General features: G+C 56.2%; 7 protein-coding genes across 7 annotated transcripts; 3 read left to right on the top strand and 4 right to left on the bottom strand.

The window, feature by feature from the left end:
- Nucleotides 1–2460: 2460 nt before the first annotated feature.
- On the top strand, nucleotides 2461–3986 carry LTHEOB_5277 (Map kinase kinase kinase win1; the record flags this gene model as incomplete). The annotated part of the gene is made up of 3 exons (XM_035514404.1): nucleotides 2461–2592; nucleotides 2652–3068; nucleotides 3123–3986. The coding sequence occupies 3 exons, from the start codon at nucleotides 2461–2463 to the stop codon at nucleotides 3984–3986; spliced, it is 1413 nt and encodes a 470-aa protein (XP_035374145.1).
- A 542-nt stretch (nucleotides 3987–4528) lies between these two features.
- LTHEOB_5276 (uncharacterized protein) lies at nucleotides 4529–5359 on the bottom strand (the record flags this gene model as incomplete). Its single annotated transcript, XM_035514403.1, has 1 exon — nucleotides 4529–5359. The coding sequence occupies one exon, from the start codon at nucleotides 5357–5359 to the stop codon at nucleotides 4529–4531; it is 831 nt and encodes a 276-aa protein (XP_035374144.1).
- Nucleotides 5360–6650: 1291 nt separating this feature from the next.
- LTHEOB_5275 (uncharacterized protein) lies at nucleotides 6651–8252 on the top strand (the record flags this gene model as incomplete). Its single annotated transcript, XM_035514402.1, has 1 exon — nucleotides 6651–8252. The coding sequence occupies one exon, from the start codon at nucleotides 6651–6653 to the stop codon at nucleotides 8250–8252; it is 1602 nt and encodes a 533-aa protein (XP_035374143.1).
- A 916-nt stretch (nucleotides 8253–9168) lies between these two features.
- LTHEOB_5274 (Beta-glucosidase) lies at nucleotides 9169–11918 on the top strand (the record flags this gene model as incomplete). The annotated part of the gene is made up of 4 exons (XM_035514401.1): nucleotides 9169–9238; nucleotides 9308–9914; nucleotides 9998–11033; nucleotides 11103–11918. 4 exons carry the CDS (start codon nucleotides 9169–9171, stop codon nucleotides 11916–11918), a joined length of 2529 nt encoding a protein of 842 aa, XP_035374142.1.
- Nucleotides 11919–13445: 1527 nt separating this feature from the next.
- On the bottom strand, nucleotides 13446–15005 carry LTHEOB_5273 (uncharacterized protein; the record flags this gene model as incomplete). The annotated part of the gene is made up of 2 exons (XM_035514400.1): nucleotides 13446–14340; nucleotides 14395–15005. 2 exons carry the CDS (start codon nucleotides 15003–15005, stop codon nucleotides 13446–13448), a joined length of 1506 nt encoding a protein of 501 aa, XP_035374141.1.
- A 2971-nt stretch (nucleotides 15006–17976) lies between these two features.
- On the bottom strand, nucleotides 17977–20261 carry LTHEOB_5272 (Beta-glucosidase; the record flags this gene model as incomplete). The annotated part of the gene is made up of 6 exons (XM_035514399.1): nucleotides 17977–18256; nucleotides 18368–19041; nucleotides 19106–19280; nucleotides 19349–19612; nucleotides 19911–20134; nucleotides 20190–20261. 6 exons carry the CDS (start codon nucleotides 20259–20261, stop codon nucleotides 17977–17979), a joined length of 1689 nt encoding a protein of 562 aa, XP_035374140.1.
- Nucleotides 20262–20563: 302 nt separating this feature from the next.
- On the bottom strand, nucleotides 20564–21700 carry LTHEOB_5271 (mRNA splicing factor; the record flags this gene model as incomplete). The annotated part of the gene is made up of 2 exons (XM_035514398.1): nucleotides 20564–20759; nucleotides 20811–21700. The coding sequence occupies 2 exons, from the start codon at nucleotides 21698–21700 to the stop codon at nucleotides 20564–20566; spliced, it is 1086 nt and encodes a 361-aa protein (XP_035374139.1).
- Nucleotides 21701–21855: the final 155 nt, after the last annotated feature.

Raw genomic sequence — 21855 nt, 5'->3', positions numbered from 1 at the left:
TCATTCTTTTCTGTGCCGGGAAATCCCACCATAAGTTGGACATGATGGGTATGTGGTGCAGAGCAGTTATCGGACCATGAAGAGCTCAAGTTGATGAAGAGAGCCGACGTATGCTGCCACATGTCCCGCCAGTATTGTGGAATATCCTTCGTTTTTTGTGGACGAAAACGATCTTCAGCGGCCACGGCTCTTGTAGTGAGCTGATGGATCTTGTTGATATCGGCCTCAATCTCAGCAACCAGCTTCTTATACTTCTCTATCCGTGAAGCCAAAGAGAGGCCTTTGATGCGTTTCCATCCCCGGAAAAACTCCTTGCACTCCTTCTCATTTATAACACCATCCTTGATGAACGGGACCTACAATAAAATCAGCCGTGTTGGCTAACATTCAGGGGACTTTCTCACGCTTCCATCTGGACCGAGCTCCAATCTTTTGTGTAACTTGCCCATCTTATGATTGAGATGGAGCAGTAACTGTTTGTAGAGGTCACAAGTCGACTTTCCAAGTGCATATTCCAGTTTCTCAACCACAGAGTCATCCCATTTCTCCCTTTTTTCCATAAGGTTACGATACTGGTCATCTGACAGCATGAGGCGCTGAGAAAGCAGGTCCTCACAGTCGTAGGTGTAAATGGATACGCTTGTGCGGAAACTGACGATGATTTCGCTGAAGGTCAAGCGGTATTTAGTCATGCTACGCAACGTATCGAACCAACAGAAAGGTCAGCCTTGTGCTCAGCAATACCATTTCAGCCACCCACGCCTTGAGAATACTGGTTGAGAGCCGCTAGGAGCAGCGGAACGGCACCCAGAACGAGACCGGCGACCTCCATCTCTTCTCCCTGTCATCCTTGGGATGAAACCCGCGGAAAGACTTGACTGTGCGTCAAGCTGTCACAAGAGATGATTCTCAGCCTTGGGCGGCTGAGCCTTAAGCGAAAGGCGGGGTGCTTACATATTCGTGTCGCATCACGCGGTCATAACGGTGTCATCTCTCCCGCGCCGTCAGCAGCATTAGAGACGACTTCACCATTGCAACTATCCTTTACTGCATTAATATTTTGGCCTCTCGGAGCTGATCGTGTGTCTCAACCAAATTGATGGCGCAACTGATCTCGCAGAGCCATGCGCTCTGTATTGAGACATTTCCAACAGCTATGCAAGGCTGCAACAAACTCAGAACAGTGCTTAGAGAGCTTTAAGCTCGCCTTACTAGACAAACGTGATAAGTACAGAATATGGAGCGGAAATTTGGGTGCTAGCCATGCTGGTCGAACCTACAAACTGTCTCTGGATTACCGCCTCAGAGAAGCTACCTTCTACAAAGACCAGGTATACACCTCCGACCCCAGCTTTCAGCATGCCGACTGATACATGAGGGTATTCCTTCAGGTTATCAGCATTGTAGATACCCTTCAGAGACACGTAAGCACCCTAAATAAAGTACACAAAGGCGCCCGACAAGGCTAATCATACGCAGGTTGAGGACGGTACGGGAACGCATCTCAAATATTTTTCTGAACTACGACATGCTGACATATTTTAAATTCAGCACGCCAGATCGTCTGTGGTGAGAGGAAGCCCTTTGAAGCCTTTTCAGAATCAGATTCCGATGAAGAATCCCCCGACTTATCGCCCTCGAACGATACTCCATACGGCAAGGGACATGATTCTCCGTGGGAATCTTCATCTGAATCTGGTTCTATACCAGAGTCCGAGCCGAGTAAAGTTACACCAAAGGCGTCGGACGAAACTTCCGGGTTGTTACCACCGGCTACCGAACTGGCCCAGCTTTTGGAAGCTATCAAGCTCACCATCAGGAGCCTGTACAAATTGCCTATTCGGAAACCAGCTCCAGTCGACCGTTTGAAAAGAAACCTTACCAACGCAGTCTGTTGCTTCCAGCCATTTGATTGCATGTATCCATTGTCAGGGACAAGTTTCCCCGCCTCGGCTTCGAAGTGGCGAATCGGATTGCAAGCCACATCACTCGCAGACGATAGCTTCTTTTATATCGGCAAGAGCACCAGGAATTACTCCGCGCAAAAGAACTGTAGAATGAGCCAAGCAATGCTCCGACTCCCACAAGGTCGCAGATTGAAATCGAGCAGCACCCATTGAAAATGGGAGCCGAACCGTCGTTAGCTCAGTTCCATCCCGCAACCGCAAGCCAACCGGAGAGCAAGCCCCAGACTTTCAGGTCAAAAGCAACTACCTTTATCCGTGATGAAGAACAGCTACCTGACCCGAACTGATAGGTCGTTCTAAGGGTTCAGAGTTTCTTGGTAGACATGACGTCATGAATGGCTACAATAGTTGACTTTTGCCCTCAGTCACTTCTGCCCGCCTGCTGCCTTGCGCACGGGCCCTTACCTGGGTACAAAAACCTCTGTCCTCTTTCGCTGTCAGACATTCCAACATTCCGCTTGCTGCGCTCGACCGCAACCCTCGCCCTGCCGTAATGGACCGCCCAACCCCCCCGGAAATGGTCAGCTCGAACTTGCGCTACGATGATGTCTTTGCTCAAGGAAGCTCGGCAAAAATGCGGAACGTTACCGACATGGACAGTGGCCGCACTTATCTATTCAAGCTGGTAAAACCCTCCACTAGCTTATCTTAACCACTTTGCTTTGTACTCACTAATTATTCCAGTTCCACACAAATGAAGCATTCATGAAGGAGAAGCGCGCCTATGAGCGAATGGCAGACATATCTACTCTTAGTAGCCACATCCCGGTCTATTACGGAGTTGGACACGTACCGGATTCTATTATCCTAGGAAAACACGACGGGAGAACCCTCGAAGATGTCATCTGGAGCCTCTCACATGAAGCGCGCGATACCTTCAAATGGAAGGTTACTGAGATACTTGACATGCTTCACAACGGTGGCGTCACTCACCGCCACATCAATTCAAAGAACATCATCATCCAAGAGAATCAGGTACTGCTAGTCAACTTCTGCCATGCAGTTCTTAAGGAAGACGTTGAGGACTCTAAGTGGGACAACTGCAAACGTACAGATGATTATGGTGTGGCGGAGATATTCGACGAGGTCCAATGGGCTAAGGTATATTACAATATTAGAAACTAAGGATATTAGATCTAACACTGTTAATTATAGGCTTACGAGGAGGCTACCAGCCTCATTGAAAACTTACGCAATGGCGGTGACGAACCAATGCCGCAGATCTGTCTAGTTCGCCTTCTAGGCCTTGTTGAAAGTCCAGCAGAGGAACTTGCTAGATCTATTCTCGACGTCTGCACGTCTCCTGAGCCCCTCTTAGCTCTTCCGCTTGCTGATCACCTTGCCGGTGGTGGCGACTATGAGGAAGCTATTAAGGTTCTTACGCAGGCAGCAGCTCCTTTCGACAACCAATCCCTTTCCAACGAAGAGCTCATTAAGCAAATCCTGCAGATAAAGGTAAATGCCGCTCGATACTTAGTTGAGGATGAGCAGGAATACATGGATACGGCCCAACCACCATCCAACGACCTCTACGAAGACGCGGTCCGTTTCTACCTCTACTCTACTCCCGGAAGGGATCTTGCCGACGATACTGTTATGAACCTACGCTACGAGTTCGCAGAGCACTGCTATGAGATTCTACTCGAAAGCCACGCAATGGAAGCCTGCATTCGGGCTCTAGAAGGGGCTATGATGGCGAAAAACGATGCTTCACTGGATATCTTAAAGAAGTATGTTGATCTCATCGAAGACACGAAGAAGAGGCTCGCGCACAAGATCAATTCTATCAGGGCGGACAAGGAGAGAGGAACAGGGGAGCATACGGTGTGGGCCTGGGCCAAACTGCCGACATTCGAGCAAGCGTACAGCCGTGCAGAGGAGGCGAGACGCTTCCACGACGATCTATGGGCGCAGTGCCGCGTGCCGAAGGCGGCCTTACTCTTCCAGGTAACTCCCTCCGCCGGATATGGCAGGTTCTCGACTCTACGCAGGAACTCAAGCTTGGAGGACTATCGTTGAAGGGTGCTCGGCATATCATAGCTCATACAGTCTTCAGAATCCCTAGGAGCTTTACCGTAGCCTGCCTCCATCGTAAAACCGTGACGAGACCGACGGGTGATATTTCCTTCTCCTCTGTCAGGCTTTGAATTGTGAGTCAGATGTTTTGTCTTCGCGCTGACTGACATCCAACGTTGCGTTTTTATATACACGACTTCGTATAGAGACGCTACGTAACTAAAATAGGCTTAAAAACGCAAACATCTTGTAGGCAATGAACCCTCTCTTACGTACGGTTCTCTTTTGCAGCTGACGGATAGTGTAGATCTTTTTTTTTTTTTACTCAAGTTATGGGTGTCTGTAATTTCCGTGCCATGAGGTTTCCTTTCTATAAATGTAAAACCGTAGGCCTATAAGTCTACCCTCTCCTTTGACTGGAATATGGAAATCTCTCGTAGCCCGGCCAAGTTCTCATCCCCAAAATCAAATCTTTTCATGAAGTCAATTATGCCCCGCCACCAAGAAACCCCCAAAACCCCCCCAGGACCTGATGTTGTCTGCCATCACAGGCGCTCCACTGCAGCCTTGATCTTCTCGAGTACCACCATGTTCTCCACCGCGAAGTCTTCATAGGTAGCCTGCACGCCGTTGTTCAGGCCGGAGGCGAACACAATGAAGAAGAGCACCACGGCGACTGGCATCTTTTGGTTCCGCTTTGGAACCCAGGAGAACTTTGCTACCTGGGGGATGACCTCATTGGTTTTCTGCGAGGTTCGACGCCGAATTATCATGATCTCCTTCGGCGTAATAATCCAGGAATACCTAGTACGCCGTTCCTTCATGTAATGAGACATCTGTCGAAAGTATTTCTCGGCCCACAGGCTGAGTGGCTTGTCGGGCTCGTACTCCTTCTTGGTGCCCTTCGTATCGCCAGGAGCCTTGTTGGTGTGGATCTTGCGAGCGGGGGTTGTGGATGGGACCACCGCCCAATCGGGCTTGCCAATTTTATTGTCACTCTTTCCGGAAGAGCCCGAAACAAGGCACAGCTGGGGATACTCTGGGACATGCGCCAGGGCCTTTCCCATGATGACGAGCAGGTTAGCAACGAGAGCTGCAGGGCCCCTGGTGAAGGTATGCTCAAAGCTGCGTTCATCGAAAGCTATCTTCGCCGTGTCGGCTAGTTCGGCATTGTCATCCGGGAGATCCAATTTTGCGTCCAAGAGCCAACCGATGGAATCCTCGATGTAGGCAGACGTGATCCTCAGCTTTGTGGCTTTGGGAACTTCAGGCCAGTCCTCCATATCTTCGTTTGAGACGGAGGAGGCCTTGTCGATTCGGTTGTCGATGACTGGGTTGGGCTGGCTCAGGTACTCGCGCACGGCTCTGATAGTCATTTTGATGTGTAAAGTCGGCGGGAAAAAGGCTAAAGCTTCGGTGGAAGTAGGACAAGGACGGTCTTGAGCTGACGGAAACGCAAGGAAAAGGGCCTTGTACCTGGGCGAGGACGAGGTTTTATCGAATGCTCCAAACAACTCACTATTGTAGCCTTAAACAATAGCTTTCATCTTGACAACTCACTATTGTGACCTTGGATAAGACTTCACTTTAGGCAATCGCCTTCACTCTAGAAATGTAAACAATACTAAAGAACACTTTGTTCGCCGTTACAAGATAGTAGAACTACCTCCCGTATGCACCGGTTCCCGACTAAGTTGCGCTATTAGCACTTCATATGCAGGTTGTGATGCCTTCAAATGAGTGATTCGTTGGAGTTGAGAAGCGGCCTCGCAAAAGAAGAGCTTGGGGCTTAGCAAGTAGTTGAAGCGGCGCTCGAACGCGAGTGCGAATAGCAGGTGAAGAATAACTTAGGTAGTGACATATATTCGTTCTAAACGATCAGAAATAATACGAACAAGCGACTCACGGCGCGTCAGCAAGGCACGGTAAAGCGCGACTTACGGTGCCACGCAGGCAAAGAAAGACAGGCTTAATACTACCCCAAGGATCACAAGCTTCCAGCGGCAAGCTGGTGAGAGAGGTGTGCTGTGGATAGTGCGTAGATAGCTTAGTCATTGGCAGAGGATCAGGACTCGCACCCTCCCTCTCACTCGCCGCCAGCAATTCGCACGCGTTTCATGATCATCACCAATTGCGACAAATAAACTTTATTACAGCCAATAACAGACGAGTAGTAGAGGCTAACCACGCTAATTCGTAATTTTAAATGAAGCTTTGCCACTGCGAAAAATTGGTTCGTCCGAACCACTGTGAAGAAATTGTTTCGTCCGAAGTGGATCTTGATGATCTCGGACGAACGTTCTATTAATTCGGATGAAGAAGTTTGCTGAGAGCACTAGATGCTCAAGTATCAAGCGCAGGAGAAGGCTGACTTTTGGGTCTTACTTTTTCGTGGAGCTAATAGGGCATCAATAGGTGATGGAGTTATCTCAATTCGGTATGCGGATTACCCAGCGCCGATGCACGGTTCTGGGCTCAGCAACTTCGGTCCTACAAACTATGAATCATACAACATCATTGCTCTAACCCGGAATTGGGAGGCTGCTGGCGGCTTTAAAGCCTTGCTCTTGCCTGCGTTGGTCACACCTGGACATCGTACAATCAAGCCTCCGCCTCCACATTCACCGACCCATCGAACCCATCGACTCTTCCAACGCTCTCAGCACCATGTCCCCCAATGTCGCGGCTGCTGCAACCACGGTCGAGGTTTTCGCGAGGCGCACTGTACAACGAGCCCACCAAGCATTAGTTGCGGTGCTCGATTCGCCAGTGATGCTGGGCCCACTTGATCAGTTGGGCCCGCCGTTTGTCCCAACCACCGTGGTCTACGCCTACAAGCAGCCTGCCTCAAGTTCTATTGCGGATGATAACCATAGCGAGCTCATCGACGTCGACCGCTTAGCACGTGCGATGGAACTGCTTCTCGACTATTATCCGCACCTGACAGGACGTCTTCAGTTCAATCCCTCGGATGGAACGCCTGAGATCGCCCACTTGGATACCGGAATCGAGCTGCTCGAAGCGAGTTGTAGAGCTCGGCTAGACGAGTCGGAGGACGCGGGTACGGGTCGCATTATGATGCCCGCCCTCCCGGATTCCGGCAACGCGCTCCTGCCACCCTTTGTTCCTACCCTGGAAGCTGTTTGCCGCAACCCCATCTTTTCTATCCAGCACACACGGTTTGCGTGTGGCTCTGTCACGCTCGGCTTGTCCATTCACCACATAGTGTGCGATGCTGAGGGCTTCTTCCAACTGATACGCGACTTGGCTGAGCTCTATCGTGGGCTCCGTGGTGCTGAGGCGAAGGCTGGTTTGGAGCCCGAAGCCGCTGTTGCCGCGCTTGCTCACCCACCACACATTCGATCGTACCTTTCGGAGTTAAGCGACATGATGCAGGAAGAGCGTCAGAAGATGGTCAATTTCCAACCTGGATTGTACACTTTAGCTCCTAGTCACGGCGGAAAAACTGCAGGCACTGAAGCCGTGACCGCCCATGCAGCCCCTTCAGCTTCTTCTCAGCCCCCGGTGGTCGGGCGCGTACTACGCTTTTCTAGCTTTGAGCTAGAGATGCTGAAAAACTCGGCAACGGATCCGGACGGACGCGGGTGGGTGTCTACCTTTGACGCGCTCTCAGCGCACATCTTCCAGCGCGTGTATCAAGCGCGTCTCCGGTTGCGCCGGTCCCAAGGGCTACCATCATCCGACGACACGTCAGACATACCTCGCGGCTTCCTTACATCTGTCAACCTCCGCAACTCGGACCGGCTCGACCTTCCACCGCGCTATTTCCCCAACGCCGTCGTCACGACCTTCACGACACTGCCCCACGACGTGATTGCCAAGGGGCCGCTGTGGAAAGTCGCAAAGATCATCCACGACTTGACCCGCTCAGTGGTGCCGCAGGACGTGGACCAGGATCTCCGCTGGGTCGCGGCGCAGCCGGATAAGCGCCGGATCAAGCCTGCCATCGTGAATGGGCTTGGAAGTTTCATCGTTACCCAGTGGTGCAAGTTCGGCATGTACGCTGGCGCGGACTTCGATGTTGATGCACACGGCGTTCCAATTCCTCCGGCTTTGGTGTCGCCACCGTTCACGCAAATATCGCTTTTGGACGGCCTAGCCTTCTTTTTGGCGACTGAGGAGCAATGCTCCCAGCGAGCAGCTCCAACCGGCACCGACATGTCAGCGCGTCATAGTACTTCGGCTATAGATGTCAACCTCACCATCAGCGAACCAGTCTGGCAGTTCTTCGACCCTTCTGTAGCATAGAATGTACGTAGTTCATTCATCTCACTATGAGTGTAATTGAAGCGGCGAGTTGACCTACTTGAGAGCATTTTATAATTTACCTTCAGTATGCGTTGGTTCCCCACGATGCTGCCTTACTAACGTCACCTGCACGTCCTCAAATATGAAGATTCGTTGGTGGCCAGAAGCGACTATTCCAAAAAAGATAGCTCGTGATATAAATTCCAAAAAGGTTTTCAGTAAGGTAGGTGGATGCGATAGTGAAGATGGCGGCAAAACTTCGCTGGTCATGTTCGTGTTCCATGGCTGACGACCCACACAGATTGCGTTGCCGCATACCGGAAACGGTACAAACTCCAACCCAAGATAGTTTCACTCGTCTCGCATCTCCACTGCCCCGGAAGACGAATGGTCATGAGACACGCGGCCGCGTATGCAGTAGCACATGAACGACAACGAGAACGGAGTGATTCGTATGGAGGTGTTTCCACCAAGAGATTCCAAGTTTACGGCGCAGTGATCAACAGCCGGCATCGATCCGCGGCTCATCACCGGAGAATTTGCGGGATCAAGGGCCGTGATTCCTGTGATTGTCCGCTTATCGTCGCCGCCTCCAACGAGAGCGTCGAATTGCAACAACCCCCACCACACGTCATCCATTCTCCCGACAATGACCCGTACCCAGGTGGCTCGGGGCGCCTGGGTCCGTTGCTGCACAGGGATGGAAGCACGAGATTTGCTGTTTGCTCCCCCACGTGCTCCTGTTACACGCGGCTCCGCGACGACTACAAAGATGCCAGCTCGTCCGCCTGAAAAATGCCCCTCAATTGAGGGAGATCGTTCACTCAGTTCTCACCACGTCCTGCTGCGCGGGGCTCAATTCTACTTTACTTGATTGAAGAATTGAAAAAGAAAGAAGAAAACAAACCACTCCATCATGGCTCCAATAGACATCGAAGACGCCCTCTCCAAGCTCGACTTGAACGAGAAGGTCGAGCTCCTGTCCGGTACGTACCACAACAACATCTGTTTATCTCCTTTCCATTCTACTACGACACCAACTAACACACCCCCAGGCATCGACTTCTGGCACACCAAGCCCATCCCCCGCCTGGGCATCCCCTCCATCCGCACCTCCGACGGCCCCAACGGCGTGCGCGGCACGCGCTTCTTCAACGGCGTGCCGGCGGCCTGCTTCCCCTGCGGCACGGCCCTCGCCGCAACCTGGGACACGTCTCTCATCCGCTCCGGCGGCGCACTCATGGGCAAGGAAGCCATCGCCAAAGGCGCGCACGTGATCCTCGGGCCCACCACGAACATGCAGCGCTCGCCGCTGGGCGGGCGCGGCTTCGAGTCGTTCAGCGAGGACCCGTACCTGGCGGGGGCGATGAGCGCGGCGACGGTGCAGGGGATCCAGAGCACGGGGGTGGCGGCGACGATCAAGCACTTTGTGTGCAATGATCAGGAGCATGAGAGGCAGGCGGTGGATGCGATTGTGACGCCGCGCGCGTTGAGGGAGATATACCTCATGCCGTTTCAGATTGCGCAGAGGGATGCGCCGCCGCTGGCGTATATGACGGCGTATAACCGCGTCAATGGGGTGCATATGAGTGATAATCGGGAGATACTGCAGGGGATACTGCGGGATGAGTGGGGGTTTGATGGGTTGGTTATGAGTGACTGGTATGGGCGACCTCCCTATCCCCAACTGACTTCGAGCGAACAGGCTCTTGACCGGCTGGCTAACCGCTCTCCAACACACACAGGTTCGGCACCTACACCTCCGCCGACTCCATCAACGCCGGGCTGGACCTGGAGATGCCCGGCCCGCCCCGCGTGCGCGGCAAGCAAACCCTCATCGCCCACAGCGTGCGCAAAGTCTCAGACCAGACCATCGACGAGCGCGTCCGCAAGGTCCTCGGCCTCGTCAACGCCGTCGACGCCCTCAACATCCCAGAAAACGCACCAGAAAAGTCCATCGACTCGCCCGAGACCTCCGCCACGCTCCGCAACGTCGCCCGCGACGCCATCGTCCTCATGAAGAACGACGGCAACATCCTCCCCTTCAAGAAAGACCGCTCCCTCGCCGTCATCGGCCCCAACGCCAAGATCGCGGCGTACGCGGGCGGCGGGTCGGCGAACTTGCGGCCGTACTACGCCGTCACGCCGTACGACGGCATCCGCGCGCAAAAGGACGACGTCAAGTACGCGCTGGGAGCGGAAGGCTACCGCAGCCTCCCCGTGCTGAGCCACCTGACGAAGACGAAGACGGACGGCAAGCCCGGGTTGCTGGCCAAGTTCTTCACGGAGCCGCCGACGGAAGCCGGGCGGCAGGCCGTCGACGAGGTGCGCGTCGAGGGGTCGGACATCCTGTTGTCGGACTACACGAACGCGGCGATAACGAGCGACACGTTCTGGATGGATTTGGAAGGCACGTTGACGGTTGAGGATGGGGGCGAGTACGTGTTTGGCGTGAGCGTGTGCGGGACGGCGAGGCTGTTTGTGGGCGGCGTGCTGGTGGTGGATAATACGGAGAACCAGCGGCAGGGGGATACGTTTTTCGGGTCCGGCACGGTCGAGGAGAAGGGCACGATGCGGCTCGAGGGGGGCAAGACGTACGATGTGTATCTGCAGTTCGGCTCGAGCACGACGAGCAACATGAAGACGCCCGGCGCGACGGTCATGGCGGGCGGCGGCGTCAGGGTCGGCGGGACGAGGGTCACCGAGCCCCAGGATGAGATCGACAAAGCTGTGAAGCTGGCGAAGGAGGTGGATCAGGTCGTCATCATCGCCGGGTTGAACGTAAGTCTTCTCCTCCACCCCCTCAACCCCCCGTTCCCCCTCCCCCTCCCAGCTAACCCCGCCCACCAGGGCGACTGGGAATCCGAAGGCTACGACCGCCGCCACATGTCGCTCCCAGGCCACACCAACGCCCTCATCGCCGCCGTCGCCGCCGCCAACCCCACCGGCACCGCCGTCGTCATGCAGTCCGGCACCCCCGTCGACATGACGCCCTGGATCGACGCCGTCCCTGCCCTCCTCCACGCGTGGTACGGCGGCAACGAGACGGGCAACGCCATCGCCGACGTGCTCTTCGGGACCGACGGCGCCAACCCTTCCGCGAAGCTGCCGCTCAGCTTCCCGCGGCGCAACGAGGATAACCCGGCGTACCTGAATTTCAGGTCGGAGAGGGGCCGCGCGCTGTATGGGGAGGATGTGTATGTCGGGTATCGGTTCTACGAGAAGGTGGGGAGGGAGGTGTTGTTCCCGTTCGGCCATGGGCTGTCGTATACGGCGTTTAACTTCGAGGGCGACGTGGACGTCAGCGAGGCCGGTGGCAAAGACGAGGCGGCGACTATCACCGTCACCGCATCCGTCCGCAACACCGGCGCCGTGCCCGGCAGGCAGGTCGTCCAGGTCTACGTCAGTCCGCGCGCGCCGTCCATCAACCGCCCGCCGAAGGAGCTGAAGGGCTTCGCGAAGACGGATGTGCTGCAGCCGGGCGAGACGGCGAAGGTGCGCGTCGAGCTGCAGAAGAAGTACGCAGCGGCATTCTGGGATGAGTTGAGGGACGCTTGGGTGGTTGAGGAGGGCGTGTACGATGTGTTGGTCGGCGATAGCAGCGCGAGTACGCCGTTGAAGGGAGAGTTTGCGGTGGAGAAGACGTTTTGGTGGAGGGGGCTTTGAGGGGATTTGGCTCTTGATCACACATGGCGTGGTGGAGAGAGGCACCGCGGTGCTACGGACGTACGATGTCGAGAGGATCTGGGTGAGTAAGCAGGGCGGCAGGTAGAGAGAAGTCATTCTGTGTAGCTGTTTTTTTCGGAATACCCAACTATCCGTTATTGCCTTATTCCCCGCTCTACGTTATACATCCCACGTGACCAGTCTTGCGCCACAATATACCTCCATCGTACGACAAACAAACAATCAGTAAGGCGGTCATGGCTGAGGGCTAGCCCAGCGTCCATGTCTAAAACCCCCCCAGCCCCCTCGCAGTATGTGACTGAGACCAGACAAAGGGTACATGCACGACATGGACTGAGCAGACTGAAAAAGGCCGGCTAGTCAGAGTACATGCGGCTACTACAACATCTAAGACATCGGCCGTGCGCGGGTGGACGGGCGAACGGGAGGCGGTGTCAGCCGGTCGTGGTGGTGGTAAGTGGCGGCGTGGAAAAGACAAGTACGGCTGCGGCTGCTGTGCGACGCTGACCGCATGTAAGTCGATCACTGCAGCCACATGGATAGATAACGGAGAAGAAAGCCCGGCGAAGAAGTGAGGGGGCAGGGCAGGGAGCAAGGCAGAAACTAGAACATGTAGTAGCGGGCCTGAACATGCATCTATCCTGCCCACGAAAATCGTCGGCTGCATCTGCTGCGGGCACGCGGGGTAAAGAAAGGTAATGTGGGTTTAGACATGATGTCGCGTCACGGTACCGGGAGCGGGGAGATGAATCAGTGGATGGAGAGGAGATGCGGGACGAAAAAGATGTAGGTAGGTGAGAGAGAAACCGTCTGAGGGGAGGAGACGAGAAGTCAAAGAGGGGGAGAGAAGATGCGATACGTCTGAGAGGTGATCGGATGATCCATCCATCCCATGTCCCTGTCTGGCTGGTGAATAGGCCACCCACCGCACGTTGACATCACATCGGTGTTTCTTCCGTCGAGACAAGTATTCGTCGACCGCGCATATGCAGGGAGCGGACCGATAGGGAAGCAAGAGGGATATCGCACGGCAAGCTTCGGAGAGCAGATAGGCAGAGCAGTATGAGGGCATGAAAGCAATCAGCATTAAGAGGCAACCAAACTACAAACGGATCTAATCCTATGTGCAGCAGAGAGGCCGTTACGATCACAACCGGAGTTGTGTCGTCTCACTTCAGAACAGTAATCTAACCAATAAACATTCTCGCCAACCCTCGCGACGGTAGGCCATGCCCCCGCCTACCCCCTTTCCCTCGCCATATCCCGATAGACCCGAATGAACAAAACTCCCGCCCTGTCCATTTTCCCATTTAGTAATCCCTTCATTGGTATCGTAAAGGAGCGTGACGGGCCCGACACGTAGTGCTAAAGTGCCGGGCACATTAAGTGTTTGTTGTATCTCATGATGATGATTTCGTCGTCAGAGAGAGCCGGTAAGAAGAGAGAGAAAATAAACTGCTACAAATAAATTAAAGAACCATCCGTAGTGTGCCGGATGCCACCCGCTCAGACGAGCGCAAAAGCAGCGGCCACACCCGCAAGCACAGCCACGACCGGCTTGCCGCCGTGCGCCGCGACAGCCGCACCCGTGAACTCGGGCGGCGCGCTGGCAGACGGCGTCGTGTAGGCCGGCGGCACGTAGGTGCTGTGCACCGGCGTGGGAGTCGTCTCGACAGGCGGCGGGGGAGAGACCTCAGATGAGGGGACCGGGACGACGGGGGGGACGCTCGGCGCCGGCGGGACGTAGCTGGGGTGGACCGGCGGCGGCGGAGGGGGCACGTAGGACGACTCGACCGGAGGCGGGGGCGGGGCGTAGGAAGACTCGACCGGCGGCGGAGGAGGAGGAGCGTAGGTGGTCTCAGGCGGAGGCGGCGGCGGGACGTAGCTCGACTCGACCGGCGGAGGAGGAGGAGGGGGAGGAGGAGCGTAGGTCGTCACGGGCGGCGGCGGGGAGACCTCAGATGAGGGCACAGGAGGCGGGGGAGCGTAGGACGGCGGGGCCGGGGGAGAGTACGAAGGCGGAGCCGGGGGAGAGTACGATGGAGGCGCCGGCGGAGAGTAGGAGGGCGGCGGCACGGGGACGGTGGTGACGATGGTGGTGCTGCCGGACTCGCACTTGTGGCACGTCTTGGTGAGCGTCGTCGTCTGGTAGATGGTCGACGGCTTGGGCGTGATCTTGGTCGTCGTCGTCTCCGGCGGCGGCGGGGGAACCTCCGTGGTCTCCGGGGGAGGAGGAGGAGGCACGTAGGTCGTCTCCGGGGGAGGAGGGGGAGGAACGTAGGTCGTCTCCGGGGGAGGGGGAGGGGGAGCGTAAGTCGTGGGAGGAGGAACGTAAGTCGGCTTCGTGGTCGGCTTCGTGATGATGGTGGTAATGTACGAAGTCGTCGACGTCGTGATCGGGCTGGATGCAGTGTTAATTTCGGTGTTCTGCGTGGATGAATAAAGGAATGCTTACCAGGTCGTCGTGTAAGTGGTGATGGTCTCGGTGGTGGTGATGCCGCCCGAGCACTTGTGGCAAGGAACAGTGATGACCGCCGTTTCCGTAGTAGTCGAGATGGTCGAAGAAGTGATGGGGCAGATGGTGGTGTAAGTGGTCGTGTGCTCGGTAAAGGTGGTCGTAATGTAGGTGCTGTTAGGATACACCGGAGGCGGCTTGGAGGAGTGTGGCGGAGGAGGAGCGTAAGTGGTAGGAGGAGGCGGTGGTGGAGCGTAGGTAGTAGGAGCAGGAGGTGGTGGTGGAGCGTAAGTCGTAGGAGGAGGAGGAGGAGGAACGTAAGTAGAGGAAGGCGGAGGAGGGGGAGGCACGTAAGTGGAGGAGGGAGGTGCTGGAGGAGTGTAGGTGCATTTTCCCTTGCACGAAGTGATGGTGAGAGTTGAAGTGGTCAACGTCGTGTAAGTCGTGTGCTCCCAGGTCGAGGTGATGGGGCAGATGGTGGTGGTCACGTAGGTGAACAGAGTAGACGTCTCGCCGCTTGGCCAAGTGCCATTCCATAGCGGCTTGGTCCAGGCCGTTTCCCAAGCGTGGGCAGAGCCCAGCAGGGCGAGTAGAGCGAGGGAGCCACGCATGTTGTCCGGCGTCTTCAGTGACAGCGCTGAGTGGATAGCGACAGAGCAGAGGGCTGGGGAAGATATAACGAGGGATACACTGCAACCGTAGCGAGCGAGTTGCTGTATATGGGAGGCTGGAGGCGAGCACGGGGCTGGCTTCTTGATTTATGCCCCATGCAAACGGAGGCAGGAAGAGGCTCTCTATATGCACGGTAGCAGCAGGCTTTTCTCAATCCGTTTTGGGTAGGGTTGCATGCCGGGCAGGAAGCTTAACGGTTGTGATCTCATCTGGCTCTCATGAGCGGTGGGTCACCCCTGCACCGAGCTGCATCTCGTATAGCCAGGCGATCTGGCACGGCGTGGTGTCGGTGGTAGGGCATGCCCAGAGGAGCTAATGCAGCCGGCTCAACAGCAGATGCTAGGCAGGCACCGCGCCGACCGGGGGGCCTCTGCTCTCACCACTCACCGGCCCAGCCCTCCAGCAAGGCAAATATTGGAAGTCAGAGACAAGCCACGGCCGGCCCGTCCGGTACACTGCCCGCTCCGACGCCAATTGCCTTCGTACAGCACAATTAACTCACCTAGTAGCCGAAAGCGGATGCGGCACAGCGTCGACGGATCTGGAGAGGGTTTCTGCAGATGCACAGTCCTCTTCTCGTGGACGAGAGGCGGAGAAGCCGTGGAACCATAGCGTCATTGGCCAAGCTTTGGGCGGGCGGGGCAACAGGATTCGCGTGCAGCGGTGCGGGCAACCGTCTGTTCGGGCGGCACTGGGCAGCTGGGGGCACGGGCTGTCTCAGAGGTGGCGAGGCGTTGCTTGCTTGTTTGCGGCCGACGACAAGAATAGCAGAGTCTCGGTGGCCGGCGGGCGGGCGCGTGCAACGGCGCCGGGCGGCCGCTACTTTTGCCGAGGACCCGAGTCCAGTCACCCCACAGCAGGCTGCAGCTCGTGCTGCTGCATCTGCTGTCAGCAGGGCCGTGAGCTCGTGTGTACTGAATGCATGCAGCAGCATGGGTGGACAAGTCGCGCAGCATCGATGATTGGCCTGAGGCCGATTGCTTGCAGGCGGGCTGGTCGTGGTGGGCGCCGAGTGGCTTCGACAAGAACCGCGAGCTCTTTCTCATTCCACCGGCCACCGCATGCGACTCATCAGCAAAGCCATCAAAGCCCAGCCCGCTCAACCGCCGCGCTATGGCCCGCGGACTGCAGTCCGTCAGCTCATCTCCACCGCCATATAGTCAGCGCTGCGGCGCGTTCCTGCGTCCGTTTCACTGCTACTCAGGCACGCCGCTTCGCGGTTGGCAGCCGTGTCAGCGCATCACGTCGGTGGCTCTCTTTTCGTCCAAACGGGCCTTTTGGCCTTCGAATGGCAGCGCGCCAAGTGCGTGCCTGGCCCGCTGGAAAACTGGAGACGCACGGCTCGAACGGGCGCGCCGTGAAGATCGCCGCTCATCCTCCGCGCTGCGCTAGTACGATCAGCGCAGTTTAATCTCACAACTGCACCTTCTCCGTCACCATTCATAAAAGGTCGTCCCCTCCCGCTGACACATGTTACCGGTTGAAGCCAGCTTTCGCCCGCCCCACAAAGCGTACCGGCCAACGCTCACTTTCAGCCACTGAGAATGCCCTCAGCTGCCCATTCAAGCTTTCCATTGGCCGCTGCTGAACCGTGGTATTCCTCCCTCTCGCCATGTGCATGACTAACGGCAACCTTTCGCCATTGCCGTTTTTGCTTCAATTGCCGGCAGTACCGCTGTCTGCCAAACTCAAAACCCCAAACCGGACGAGAAACAGAAGACAAAGCCAAACGGAGAAAATTTTTCGTTTCGGTGCGGAGCAGCTTCCACTGACTATTTAGCGAGGCGAGGCGAATCAGGCTTAGACGTTGCGTGAAGAACACCGTAGAAGCTCCATCTCCATCGTCATCGTTAAATCCTTCCAGCCAGCCGACGTGCCGCATTGGGACGGTCGACTGACCCATCCTTTTCGTATCCCGCTGCTCTGCCCATTCACATTCCTTTCGCTTCAGCTATATACGAACTGCCCTTCCGCCTCCCGTCGATAGTCCCCATCATCGTTCCCTAACACAGTTGCCCGCCCCGCACGCGGATGATCCCCGTGGCCTTCTCGCTCGTATCTGCGTGCGGTCGAGTGAGGGGTAACCTAGGTGCTCGCTGGTTCGGCAGCCGGCAAATCCGCCGCCCCAAATTGTGGCCACTTCGAATGCATCCGGTCTGGGATCGGCACAAGCGATGCGACTGTGCCGTCCGGGATGTGGAGCAAAGGAATGTGCGCGAGAATAACCGGTACCGTGACTTTGAAGCTGCTGTGCCGCGTTCGTTCGCCGGACAACACAACTTAAGCCACCGCGAGCTCATCGCGCCAGCCTCGGCCCACTTGCTGTCTTATCCCTCTCTATCTCGTGTTACCTGAGCATTGATCATTGATATGGGCCGGCCCGACGGTCCATGAGGATCATTGGCCTTGTCACCCTTCATGATTCCTTCTGCCGCCTGCTCGTGTCTTCTTCCCGAAATAGAACCTAGGGCTCTGGCCTGCAGACATCTCAACAATCCCACTTCCACTTTTCTTGGCTGCCTGCATGTTCGTTATAGGGGGCCAAATGATCTTTGCACACTTGTCAATCTTAAATTGCTGATTCATCATACTACTTTTTCATTGGCCTTGCTGTTTGCACTATCGCCACCACTATGGCTTATGCTGCCCGTCACAACTCAGCTGGTTCTACACAGTCCTTCATTATTTCCATCCGCTAAAGTTTGACACACTCAGTCTTTCCATTCACGAAAGCTACGAGTTGAGTTTCGGCTCCCCAGTAACCCATTTTCATCGCCACCTTCCCTTCACCCAAGTCATAAGTTTCTCCCAGTCAACAATTTAACCTTTCACCTCTCTTCTGCAACCCCTCCTTCACGAGCAAGATACTCCTCACAGCCTCACTCTCTGCCCCCTCCTGTCGCACCTGACCTACTCATCATCGTCGTCATCCTCGCTATCCTCCAGTCCGCTGTCCCAACCCTCTTCGTACTCGTCCGCAAGCGTCTTCAGCCCGTTGGAAAGTTCTTCACGCTGATCAACGCCGATCAGTCGGCCGACCAGCTGACCCATAGCCCGCAGACGGCCAGAGATAGCCGACGAAGTCGTCAGTGCGGTGCGCACGGCGAGCCCCTCATCTTTGTCGCGGTTTTCGAACGAGAAGATATGCGGGTAGCTGTCCAAGACGGGGAAGAGGAGAGGAGTGGTGTACCTGTTGTCATCGTGTGAGCATGTATCGTCCTCCCATATGAACAGAGAAAGAAAATGAGAGAAAAGCGAGAGTAGAACAGCAAAGGGAATAACAATGAAAAAAACAACCCACCTCTGCACCATCTCCGCGCCCGCAAACCGATCCCTCGCCCGCTGATTCAACGCCTCCACCTCCCCCTCCTCCCTCCACGCGCCCCTCAGCGCCTCCGCCCGCCCAAACAGATGCGCCTTCTTCCCCAACCCCTTCACCCCACCACCTCCCCCTCTCCCCCTCCCCCTCTTCGCCATCTGCACCATCTGCTCCTCCGGCCCCAACCTCGCCAGATCAACATCCCACTCCCCCTCATCCTCCTCCTGCCCATCTTTCTCATACCCATACGACCTCCTCCTCCTCCCCGCCTTCCCACCGCCGCCGGCCTGCTCCTCCGCCTCACGCGCCCTCACCCGCTCATCCAACGCCTCCCGCAGCACAGCCGCTTCGCCCACGCTCATCCGCGCCTCGACGACCCGCCTGTTGCCGCTGCCCGCGTTGACGACGGCCTCCATCTGCGCGAGGGGCGCGGCGCGCGCGCGGTCGCGGAGGCGGGAGGGCAAGGTGGCGGTTTCGAGCAGGATGGACTGCAGGGCGGCGGTGTGCCAGCGGGAAGCCGGGTTGATGTGGCCGTTGCGGAGGTAAGGGGGTAGAGATGATTTGGGGAGGGCGGAGAGGGGGATGTAGGTTGAGGCGGTGGAGGAGAGGGCGTGCAGGGTGAGGGAGTGGTTGGTTAGTTGGTGGAGGAGTTTGTCCTGTTGGGGGTTTGCGCGTTAGTGGTGGGGATGGACGGGGGAATGGGGGGATGTATATACGTACCCGAGCTTTCTTCTCTTCCTCTTCTAGCCCCCAGACCCAAATGCTTAGCTTTCCGAACTCGTCGCGCAGCCGCTCGACGTAGCGGGACGCAAAGCCGCCCCAGGCGTCGTCGACGGAGGTCATGACCTGCAGGCCCTGCAGCTGGTCGCACTCTTCGATGAAGGGGCGGAGATCGCTGTATCGTACTTCACGTCAGCTCGTATCTTTCTCACACGTGAATGTTGACGTCTCAGTCCAACGCACCGGTCGAGCAGATCGTGCTCCTTGTCCAGACCGGCGAACAGCTCGTCGCCCACGCCCCAACCCTCGAACGGCATCAGCTGTGACTGCAGCTCGTACTCGTGCAGCTGCACCAGGCTCTTCGGGTGGTAGTACACCCGGCTGTAGTCGGACCAGTACCGCACCGTGTCCGTCGTCAGCGCTGGCGGCTGCAGGCCCGTGTCCAGGGCTTGCTGGTACGCGCTCGGCGGGATGGCGGTCGCGCGGTGGGTGATGGTGCTGCCGGGCCTGCGATGGTGGCGATGTGTGTCAGCTGTTTGTAGCGTGTGTCGGGGTAGAATGAGAGGGCTCCATTTGGCTCAAGAAAAAAGACCGATAACGTTGTTCTGGTGGTGATAACATTTCGTACGGGGAGGACCGATGCAATGATGTTGATATCAGAAATACCCCGCTGTTGCTCGATAATGTTCAATAAGGATTGCTCTTGAACCCAAGCTCTTTCGAATGAAAAAAAAATACACGAAAGAAATAAAAAATTTTGACCGCCGTGAGAATATGTCACACAAAAGAATTAAAATAAACCTACCACAACGCTGCGTCGCCATCGTCCTCCGCTTCGTACAAGGCGTTGATCTTCCGCAAGCTCCCAAACGCACCCTTGAGGTCGTATATCACGGCGCGCGGCATGAACGTGTCCGACCCATCGGCACCAATGCCGGGCCTGAAGTGGATGTCATGATCCACAGGCGATGGCTCCGCCGCTGCTGCATCTGCAGTCTTTTCCGGGTCATCGTATGTGAAGTAAGACTCCTGTGGCGCAGACCAAATCAGCGCGATTTTTCGACTGGATGCAGGGACCTTGTACCTGGGTGTTCCAGAAGTGCGTGCCGAGATAGTTGCTCTGCTGGCCGAACTGTAAAGTCACTATTTCGTGCATGGTTGCGGTTGTTGGGTCTCGAGTGGTGCCGAGGCCGACGCGGATTTTCTCCCCGCAGAAAGCTTTTACTCGGATCGGAAGAACACGCACGAAAGTCGAGTAGCTGCAGTAGTTTGCAAGGTGATGGTGTTCTTCACGGGAGACGGTGAATTTCTTGGCGCCAATCTGCCGGCGACGTCATGTCTGCTGCCCGCTTCTCTATTTCACTCGGTGTACCTCTACTGGTCCCACAAACTCCATCACGTCTTATTTGCTTGAACAACTAGATATCTATATTTTTGCAAACGCCTTTTGATCCCTTTTCAGCCCATAAGCTGCAGCTGGTCATGCGGTGGCCACCTTGTCTGCGCAAAGCTCAAGCATCGCTTGATGCTCTGCAGGTATTTTCTTGTCGTTTCGTCACTCATAATATGCGCCGTTGCCTTGTCGCTCTCGTGTAGCTTCTCTCGTGCTGAACGCTCGTGGATACCAACCATGGTAACACCAATGGGCCAAGCACTGCATCAAAGGTCAGCATTCATCCACAGGACTGCATGAGGGCCGACTTACGCTTTGCCGATACTGAGACGGAGATAACCATCGTTGGCGTCCACATAACGTCTCTCTTGTGCTGCCTTGACAATCTCAACGACTGCCTCCAGCACACTGTCTTCAACTTCATCCTTCTCAAGCTTTCTGAACAGTGGCCGCAGATTCTCCTTAGCCTGGACCATGGCGTTGTATGCCTGCTTTCCCTGGAAACTGGTCTTGACTTCGTCTTCACGCTGAGCCAGCGCAACTTCCCACTCCCGCAACACCATGTTGAAGTACGATCCAAGCTGTCGCGCAAGGAATTTCTTGCCCGCATCATCCTTTGGCAGTGCGCCCGGCACCAGCATATCTCCTCCAGGTACGGGCTCCAAGGCAGTCGGAATAGGACCATCGTAAAGCTTAGCGGCTGCGGACTGGCCGCTGACCCGCTTGTAGCGCTTCAAGCGCTGCCTGTGTGTCTCTCCAAACAGTCGTGCGGGTTCTTCCAGCGCACGCAGCTTCTCGACCAGCTCGTCATCGGGTATGTCTTCTTCTCCATCGGGCAACGGTGTTTCCTCCTTATCGCTCTCTTTGCCCTTCGGCGGCAATTCAGGCAGACCCAGACGCTTTCGGCGCTCGCGCTCCGCGGCCTCTTCTTCCTCCTCGCGCAGCTTTCGCGACTGCTGGGCCAGGCGGCGCTTCTTCTCCTGGCGCTCGCGCTCGCGCTCCTGTTCTTCCTCCTCGAGCTTGCGCTTCTTGTCGAGCTTTTCTAGACGTTCTTGTTCGGCTTTCTTCTGTTCGGCAAGGTAAGCCTCTTGACGCTGGGCTTCGACCTCGGAGCGCTTCAGGTACTTTTTGGATGAGTCGCCCGATGTCGAGGAGGATTTGCTCTTTTCGATCTGCGCGGACATGAGCTTGGCGAAGTCCATCTTGGCTGCGGTCGGCTCGCGGCCAGTGTAGTGTGGAAATGAGAGAAAGATGGCGAGTCGAATGGCGGAGAGCAGCTCGCTGCACGGAAGGCGGGCGCCGGCGAAACTGCGGCGAGCGGAGGTGCACCGCACCTTCCTCATAGCTGAGCTCCAGC

The sequence above is a fragment of the Lasiodiplodia theobromae genome, assembly GCF_012971845.1.
Source record: "Lasiodiplodia theobromae strain AM2As chromosome Unknown scaffold_14, whole genome shotgun sequence".
Classification (NCBI taxonomy): domain Eukaryota; kingdom Fungi; phylum Ascomycota; class Dothideomycetes; order Botryosphaeriales; family Botryosphaeriaceae; genus Lasiodiplodia; species Lasiodiplodia theobromae.
Note: the sequence above shows the minus strand (reverse complement) of the source record. Positions and strands in the feature narration are given on the sequence as shown.